Source organism: Penaeus chinensis, chromosome 5 (assembly GCF_019202785.1).
Source record: "Penaeus chinensis breed Huanghai No. 1 chromosome 5, ASM1920278v2, whole genome shotgun sequence".
Lineage (NCBI taxonomy): Eukaryota > Metazoa > Arthropoda > Malacostraca > Decapoda > Penaeidae > Penaeus > Penaeus chinensis.
In genome coordinates, this window is record NC_061823.1 from 24,952,906 (window position 1) to 24,962,905 (window position 10,000).

At 38.0% G+C, this 10,000-nt stretch overlaps 3 protein-coding genes across 3 annotated transcripts; 2 read left to right on the forward strand and 1 right to left on the reverse strand.

The window, feature by feature from the left end:
- Positions 1–1,371: 1,371 nt before the first annotated feature.
- On the forward strand, positions 1,372–2,222 carry LOC125025552 (cuticle protein AM1199-like). The gene is made up of 3 exons (XM_047613573.1): positions 1,372–1,380; positions 1,489–1,715; positions 1,849–2,222. The coding sequence occupies exons 1-3, from the start codon at positions 1,372–1,374 to the stop codon at positions 2,084–2,086; spliced, it is 474 nt and encodes a 157-aa protein (XP_047469529.1). The 3' UTR covers positions 2,087–2,222.
- A 1,344-nt stretch (positions 2,223–3,566) lies between these two features.
- LOC125025897 (cuticle protein AM1199-like) lies at positions 3,567–4,442 on the reverse strand. The gene is made up of 3 exons (XM_047614221.1): positions 4,395–4,442; positions 4,079–4,305; positions 3,567–3,946 (listed from the first exon to the last, which is right to left on the reverse strand). Exons 1-3 carry the CDS (start codon positions 4,401–4,403, stop codon positions 3,706–3,708), a joined length of 477 nt encoding a protein of 158 aa, XP_047470177.1. The 5' UTR covers positions 4,404–4,442; the 3' UTR covers positions 3,567–3,705.
- A 1,895-nt stretch (positions 4,443–6,337) lies between these two features.
- On the forward strand, positions 6,338–7,331 carry LOC125025553 (cuticle protein AM1199-like). The gene is made up of 3 exons (XM_047613574.1): positions 6,338–6,412; positions 6,512–6,738; positions 6,924–7,331. The coding sequence occupies exons 1-3, from the start codon at positions 6,338–6,340 to the stop codon at positions 7,162–7,164; spliced, it is 543 nt and encodes a 180-aa protein (XP_047469530.1). The 3' UTR covers positions 7,165–7,331.
- The last annotated feature ends 2,669 nt before the right edge of the window (positions 7,332–10,000 follow it).

Here is a 10,000-nt window from a genome sequence, read left to right on the forward strand (position 1 = left end):
ATATCAGACCATAATATATATATCACCAACTGCCTTCATCAATCTATCGACTTGGTCCCTTCATTTGATCCACCTGTTCAGTAGATTACAAATAATTAGATGCCTTATTTTGAGCAAAAGGACCTTTTCTGCAGTCACATAAACCAAGTATCTATAAGAATATCAAAACTTCGTTAACGGATTATTTGGGTGTGTATAAAACAAAGTGTGTTATGCTGACATATTACGATAAAAATAAATGGTAAAATATAGTAAGGATTATGATTACTCTTATCTATTTGTGGGAGATTTCCTGAGCATTACCATAGCCAATGCGCATCAAATTACAAGGGGTTTTAGATATGATAGGATGAGCAAGTGGTGATGCAGATTATTTGTTCGTGGAACAAATGATAATTACTTGAAAACAGCCGCACCGGTCTCAACTTAAACATAGCTGCTGCCATATGCGTTACTAGAAATACGTGAAATGAACTCTAGGGTGAACTATGTTAAGATCGTCGTCTCTGTAGTAAAACTTTCCTCCCCGGCGGGGAAACGAACCCCGGTCTCCCGCGTGACAGGCGGGGATACTAACCACTGTATTATCGAGGAATTCGATATTAGGAGAAAAAAATAGAAATATATCCGTCTGTTTTTTATTGATATTTAATTATTTTTCACACATTACTAATTATGTCATTCTTCACTATGTTCGTGCCATCTGTTTACTTTTTCTTCTTTTCTTATTTATTTCGAATAACCAAGCATCGATCGTTCCACTCTTGAAATTCTAAATAGATAAGTAATGAAACATTTTTTTTTTTTCAACGAAAACGAAGAAATACATTTAAACGTCTTGTCTTTAACTGTAGATGTTCAATTTATATTACTTACAATCCCTGGGTTTGAAGGGGACCAGAAACTTTAAATTAGAAATGCCTGAATGAGGTGAAATTATTTTCAATATAAGCTGTATGATATGTGTGTGTGTGTGTGTGTGTGTGTGTGTGTGTGTGTGTGTGTGTGTGTGTGTGTGTGTGTGTGTGTGTGTGTGTGTGTGTGTGTGTGTGTAGTTCTGTATAAGAACCACTACACTGCCGAAAAAAAATATAAGTATATATCTTAAACATATATAGAGAGATATCGATAGATATGTGTGTATGTAATACAGTGTTTTATATCAATTGCTACGCATATATGTGTTCAAATGTACACATATATATGCACATACATATAAAGTATATAGAACAGGTGTTTAAAAAGGGGAATGTAAATGTTACGGTTTATCGCGACCTACATTTCCTCTCTGAGAGGTATATAAAGGTGTCAGACCTGCGAACCATCATCACTTCTTGCAGTCTGCTCTAGAAGTACATTAATACTGTCAACATGAAGACAGTAAGTCTGTTTCTTAACATTCTGGCTCAATTATCAAATGCCATATAGTGTTAGTAGTATAAAATTGGTGAGATCAACTATATTTACTCACACGTATGAACGTTCCAGCTGGTTCTGTCCTTCCTGGTGGCTGTGGCTATGGCTGAGAGACCGTCCCTCTCCTACGACGCCACTGCATCTCGCCCATCCTCACCCGTACAGCAGATCCCCATCATCCGCGACGAGCGAGTCCATCCTGCTGCTGACGGAACTTATAGCTTTGACGTTGAGACTGGGGATGGCATCGTCAGGCACGAGTCCGGCGGACCAGGTGGCGCTCAACAGGGAACCGTCAGGTTAGCTCGTTTTCCCTTCACATTTCTCCACTTATGCAGAAAAGTGTCTACCTGTGTCGGGTACACAGGACGCCCCCTATACATATAATATGTATGTACGTATGTATGTATGACAAACGATGGTTTCCTTCAGCTTCACCTTCCCAGATGGCCAAGTCTTCAATCTCCAGTTCGTCGCTGATGTTAACGGTTACCAACCTCAGTCGCCCTTCCTGCCCGTCGCCCCTGCATTCCCCCACCCAATCCCCGCCCACGCTCTCGAGCAGATCGAACGTGGTCGACTCGAACTCGAAGCTCGAGCCCGTGAGGAGCAACGTCAGTCCTCAAGCCAGGGACAAGCCGCACCTGCTCGCAACTACGGCCAGCCTTAGTTTTCTCCCACTCCTACTTTATGACATTATGCTCCCGTTATCTTATCGTATTCTAATCTCATTTTCTCCATCGTTTACTGTGTGAATGCCGTATAACGTTTTGTTATATATATTTGTAAATAAATATGAATCTAGATTGGCAGTACTTTCTAAACGACCTATAGAACTAAAGGATTTAATAATTTTGTGAGACAAGGAAACAAAATCTCGGTTTTCCACTATTTACATATAGCTTTGCTTGGTACCATATACTATATATATGCTACCTCGATATAGTAGACCATATATAGAGCTAATTAAATTTAATCTTTGGATTATAAAGAAACTATAAATATAAGACTAACCTGAGGAATTTTATGGTCACAAGTTCAGTGCACACAGTTTTAACGGTTTGCATTGACAAAGTAAGAGCAGATGAAATCACCTTTTCCCGTCGAAAATTTCAAATGGTTAAGATACACATGCTATAGATTTCTCAGGTAATTTATTCGCTCAAGCGAATAGTTGCAATCGTACTTACTTGAGTGTTTTGAGTCATATCCCTAACATTACTTCTAAATGATACTTACAGATGAGTATTAATCCATCTGATTTATGAGCATAGGCCTTTGAATGAACAGACCAAAGATGTTTAATTGATAAAAGTACAGGGGTATCGACCAACAAGTTTATTTATATGATTTTTTTAGATAAATTATATTTCGTTGAGTGTTTAAAACTTTTTAAACTACCAGATATTATTATTATATGTATGAAAACAATCTGAATAAATGCTTAAGTCAAGAATGACGTACAGTAAAAATGATAATGATAATGATGGTGACAATAATGCTGATAATAAAAATTAGACGTAACAATAACATTAATTTTCATTAAAAAAGTAGATAAAAAGAACATGATTTTAAAAACCTTCAGTTTTTCCATTCGTCTGTTAAATGAATGTCCAACTGATGCCTTATGCACGGTCTTTAAATGGTGCCTTTTAGACGTATCTCTGACTCAGATGACTTCCTAGGACACACACCCTAAATTTAGTTGCTGTGTTATTTTAGTATATTATTCCTACAGTCTTAATCTACTGTTTCCAAGAGTTCAGTTGCTACCAGACATTCTCTTCATGCTGTAAGCACGTGCTTATATTGCCCAACCGGAATCTACGGCTGGTGAAGACCAAGTAACTGATGATTTTAATCCCAACGAGATTAATGCAACAATGCCCTTTTTTTTTTTGTTATTATATCATGTGAGATTTACACCCTTTTTATTTTACACTTCAATGTGAATTTTATGTTGTAGTATCTATCACATGTTTGTTCTTAGAATATATTTTTGCCTTTTAACGAAACTTTCGGTATGGTGTAATGCATGATACATAAGGGCACAATTGTCAAAACATTTGAATTGTCCTTATTTTAAATTTTCCAACTTTGTTTTCAGTCAACAAGGCCTCATTAGGACAGACAGGAAGCAGACTCGAAACTATAGCTCTATGTTTATAGAAATCTCACACGTATATAAGCTACAAATCGTTATACCACACACAAGTAACAAAGTGATGAAAGATGTTAGGATGTTACGATAACAAATATAAGTATGTTGAAGTTCACTGGCAGGCCTCTTTACTGAGGTTCACCATAGTGGCGAGAAGGGGTTGCTTGTCCCTGGCTTGACGACTGACGTTGCTCTTCGCGGGCGCGAGCTTCAAGTTCAAGTCGGCCACGCTCGATCTGCTCGAGGGCGTGGGCGGGGATTGGGTGGGGGAATGCAGGGGCGACAGGAAGGAAGGGTGACTGTGGTTGGTAACCATTACCGTCGGCGACGAACTGAAGACTGAAGATTTGGCCATCTGGGAAGGTGAAGCTGAAACAGTAATGAAACGTGTGAGTGTTTCTATTGTCCTAGACTGTTATACCTAGGATATGTATGTGCGTACATTATATAAAAATATAGAGATATTGCTATTTACGTAATCTGGAGAGAGATTCAACTTACCTCACGGTTCCCTGCTGTGCACCACCTGGACCGCCAGACTCGCTCCTGACGATGCCATCCCCAGTCTCAACGTCAAAGCTGTAAGTTCCGTCAGCGGCAGGATGGACTCGCTCGTCGCGGATGATGGGGATATGCTGAACGGGCGAGGACGTGTGGGGTGCAGGGGCGTCGTAGGAGAGAGGCGGTCTCTCAGCCACAGCCACAACCACCAGCAAGGACACAACCAACTGGAACGTTCATTTATCGTAATCATTCGGTTGCTTTAGGAATGGTTAGTATTACTAGGGGTGAAAAGTACTGGAAACGATAAACTTACGGTTTTCATATCTGATGGGGTTGATTGTCCTGGTGTCAGCAGCAGGAAGTGATGCTGGTTCGCACCGCTGACATCTTTATATACGTCTCAGAGGGGAAATGTAGGTCGCTGCGAGATTTAAAGTACACATTCTACTCAGTTGCTGTAGGCTGCATCTTTATTTATCCATCATGAAGCATCCAGAGTTATCTATTGAGTAGTAATTACTTCAATTAGGTTTCTTAGGAGCTATTATGCAGGTCAAAATTGCTATGGAAACATCTTGTAAACATTCACTTCCAGGGAATAATGCCAGGTGCTGGTAGTGTCTTTTTTGTGCTTATTTCTTTTTACATGCGGGGAGGTAAAAGGATTTGGAAATACTGGATTTTTTAACAGAAATGATCACGTCCTACTGTTTGTTCTTATATATGTATATATATAAGTATACATTTATGTATTTGCATATTATACACACACACGCACACATACACATACACATACAATATTATTATCATTATTGTTATTATTGCTGCTGTCTTTGTAATTTTTTATCTATTATCAATGCATGTCGCCTTAACAAAGAAAACAATCTCTACATAGGTAGATAGATAGATAGACAGATAAATATATAGATAGATAGACAGATACATACATACTTACATATTTATAAATATATATAGAACATATTCATAATTATATATACATGTGTATACATATACACATACATATATATGAATAAATAAATACATGTGTATATATACATAGATATATATATACATATATTTGAATATATACACATACATATATACATACATATATATATATGTGTGTGTATACACACGTGTGTATATACACATATATATGTATATGTATATATATGTATATATATGTATGTATGCATGTATGTGTGTGTGTGTGCAAACATCAACATAAGATAGGAAACATGTCAAGCACTAAAACATGGCAATGCGCGGCATTCTGGATTTTTGAAACATATTGACGTTAACCGTGTGTGAATATGTATAAAACGGCAAATGAATCTACTTCTTTTTGCAGTAAAGCATACTGTTGTTAAACGGCACAATCACGAAGAATCAAGAATTAACAGGCTCCGACACATGAGTTCCAGGGAATAAATGGGGACTTCTATACGCGTATATGATTTCCATCTGTAGTATGTAAGAAACATACATCGACACTAATTAGTTCCACATATCTTGAATAGTAACAAAATTAATTATTTCTCTTCAGGATCTAATTTCGTTGAGAAGATTAACCTCAACACAGCGGGCGCACTGGTATCAAATATTAATCAAGTCCCAAGCTTTTCTCGAAATAATCCCTAGGGGTTATCCTACATACATAGTTCATCCTCTCCGTTCGTAAATATTTCCTCCTCCCCGGCGGGGAATCGAACCGCAGTCTCCCGCGTGACAGACTTGGATACTAACCACTATACAACCGAGGAAACTTGTTGCTTCCGAATGCAATTATATCGAGCAATCCTTATTCCATATATGGTGCACACGTGCACGTCTGCGTGTGTATACATATATGTAAGTGTGTGTGTGTGTGTGTGTGTGTGTGTGTGTGTGTGTGTGTGTGTGTGTGTGTGTGTGTGTGTGTGTGTGTGCTGTAGATACATACATACATATATATATATATATATTTATTTATGAATATATATACGATATATATACATATACATATATATATAAGTTTTTATATATATGAATACATCATCAGCAACTATAAGCAAATATTTCCGTATCAGCCATTCTGGCCTTAACAATAACTTCAAGAAAAGATAGATCGAGGAATTACTACTTACCGCTGATTGTTCCTGATGGTGATATTATGTTGAGTAAAGATGCCGCCTAAAGTAACAGGGCTTAAAAAAGGGAAATGTAAATGTTAAGTCTCGTCGCGACCTACATTTCCTCTCTGAGACGTATATAAAGATGTCAGGCGTGCGAAGCAGCATCACTTCCTGCTGCAGACACGAGAAGGACGTCAACACTAGTAAAATGAATACAGTGAGTTGATGTTTCTCAGAAATGTGACTTTATGCTGAGTAATATTAACATAGTAATGCAAAAACTGAATGTTGTACTCACAAAAATGCAATGTTCCAGCTGTTCCTCTCCTTGCTGGTGGCTGTGGTTGCGGCTGAGAGACTGCCTCTCTCCTACGACGCCCCTGCGCCCCACACATCCTCGCCCGTTCAGCAGATCCCCATCATCCGCGACGAGCGAGTCCATCCTGCCGCTGACGGAATTTACAGCTTTGATGTTGAGACTGGAGATGGCATCGTCAGGAGCGAGTCTGGCGGTCCGGGTGGCGCTCAACAGGGAACCGTGAGGTTAGCACATTTTTGCATTTCTTACTTTCAAATTATTGCTCTTACCTCTGTATGTGCAAAGGGCTTTGAATGATAATGATATAGATATCTATCATGCATATTTGTATGTTTCTTTGTGTCTGTATGTTTATTTTTACGTTTGTTTATTACTTTTTAATATATAAGGCACTATGGATATGTTTCAGCTTCACTTTCCCAGACGGCCAAATCTTCAATCTTCAGTTCGTTGCCGATGTTAACGGTTACCAACCACAGTCGCCCTTCCTACCCGTCGCCCCTGCATTCCCCCACCCAATTCCCGCCCACGCCCTCGAGCAGATCGAGCGTGGACGACTTGAACTCGAAGCTCGCGCCCGCGAAGAACAACGTCAGTCATCAAGCCAGGGACAAGCCGCACCTGTTCGCCACTATGGTCAACCTCAGTAAAGTGGCCTCCCACTGAACTCAAACGACAACCCCACATTTGTTATTGTAACATCCTACTTCCCTTCGTTAAAGTGCTACTTATGCGTAGAGTAACGATTTGTTATTTATTTATATGTGATATATCTATTTGTAAATAATTATAATGGCTAGTACTTGTTTTTTTCCTTACTTTACTAATAATGCTTTCTATAAACAAAAAAAGAATAGATACGGCCAGTATCCAATTCATAAACAAATGGTAAATATACAAACAAACGCAAGAGAACACAGAAACTGGCATTATTGCATCAGTCTTGTTGGCTTATAAAAAATCAGCCTTAATTGGAGACTAGAAGCAGATATACACTGTCATGCTTATTAACCAAACTCTTTTTTTTTTTTTACCAGCCCCGGATTACCAATTTAGTAATGTAAACACATGCTTACGGCGCCAATGGAAGGGAAGCACCGTACATTTGCATTCCCATACACATATACACCGTGTTTGTATGTGTGTGTGTGTGTGTGTGTGTGTGTGTGTGTGTGTGTGTGTGTGTGTGTGTGTGTACACACACACATAAATTAATTAAATATATGTGTAAGTGTGTGTATACATATGTATGTATGCATGTACGGACGTATAGTAATGCCTTCTCTCTCCCTTTCTCACTGTTCTCTCTCTTTCTCTATATATATATACATATATAGATAGATAAGTATGTGTATAATATATATATATATATATATATATATATATATATATATATATACGTATGTATATATAAATATATGTGTGTGTGTGTGTATGCGTGTGCGTGTACACATACGCGCGCGCACACACACACACACACACACACACACACATATATATATATATATATATATATATAGAGAGAGAGAGAGAGAGAGAGAGAGAGAGAGAGAGAGAGAGAGAGAGAGAGAGAGAGACAGAGAGAGAGATTACAATAGGTTACAGTTTTCGTGCTGTTAATACCCCTTTGGATGTGTAACATCTATGCAATTACCTGTATATATCTGTCTGTTCATCCACACACAAATATATATACATGCATGTATGCATCCACCCATATAGGATGTGTAACATCTATGCAATTACCTGTATATATCAATAGCTATATCTGTCTGTTTATTCATCCACACACAAACATATATACATGCATACATGCATACACCCATACCCATATAGCCACACACACTCTAAACACACACACACACTAAACACACACACACACACACACACACACACAAACACACACCACACACACACATACAAATAGTTATCTCTCTCTCTCTCTCTCTCTCTCTCGCTCTCTCTAGATATAATTATAAATATAAAGATAGATAAATAAGTGTGTGTGTGTTTGTGGGTGGGTGGGTGTGTGCGTAGGTGTATGGATGCATGCATGTGTGCATGAGTTTAGATTGATAGACACAGATATAGTTATTGATATATGCTAGTAATTACATGTAAATATATTCATATACAGTAAGCGTTATGTGTAATGCCGATATGCTTGTTTTGTAGTCATATTTAAAGAACATTATTGTCAGATGGATGGCAGTGGAACAAATAAAAGACAGGGTCACCATTCTCTTTTGTCATTTTACAATACTTTTGACACTTTAGTGAAGTCCAAGCAACAAGAATTCCCTAATGACTTTTGTCTTATTAGTAGTCTATACCAAACTAACAAACATAAAGTGGATAGAAGTATATAACATTATGCATAAAACTACCCAGAAATAAGAAATACGTATGGTTTCTCACGAATGGGAAGCATTTTGTTTATTGATTTTTCTGAAAAAGATAATTCAGTTTTGTCAATTAGTCATGGAATATTTATGACCTGTAGTTTTCCAATCCTTTGTTATTTCATGAAAGAATAGTATTCAAGTTTATAAGAATGATAATTCATCACAGTGGGTTCTCTTTATAAATGCTGGTAAACTTACCTTGTTTATCAATATAAAACCGGATAGCTTTGTAAGTGAGACTTTAACGAGACAGCTATTGTAACATAATTCGTTTATGGGATAATTGTATTTTAGCTTTTTTTTACACATGTTTTGTATATTCTTCTTTCATTTATAACCGATATATCCATTACCAGTCATTTTACTGTAATGTTATTGTTGTACTCTTGACTTTCAAGAGCACCACAGGAAGTTTGGCAGTGTTGTTGATATTTTAGCTCAATCTGCGGCTTAATTCGCAGAATTAAGAGAATACTGTAAGGCATAACAAATCGCCACAACACAGTCACGTAGTCTTGCGGACGATGATGAATGTGGATGTAAAACATGATTCAAAGTGGCGAGAAGGGGCTTGTTGCTTTTCACGGGCGCGATCTGTTCCCTATTCAATTACCGCGTGGGCGGTGACTGGTTAGAGGAATGCAGGAGTGACGGACAGGAAGGGCGACTGTGGTTGGTAACCGTTAACGTCGGCAGCGAACTGTATATCGAGGCTTTTCGGGAAGGTGAAGGCAAAACACGCTATATCTTATTAGTCTTCCCTTTAGCTTTGGGCTGTAATAAATCTTATTAGCAAAGTGCATTCATGCATATAGAACATGTTGCTATGGTATATTGAGTCGAAAAAATATAATAATTTGCAAGATGAATCAACCTTATCGTTCCCTGCACAGAACTAGCATAAACAGCTTCGTGCCAGCTGATGTCAATCGATATTGTATTTGTAGAGACTTCAGGGGGATGGTTGGGGTGAAAGGGCGTCTTAGGAGGTGGGCGTGGGATAAGAAGGGAAAAAAAAAATCCATATGCAGTCCCCGGTCATATTTATTACTTGTCTACCTTTTGCCTGTTATACAGATAC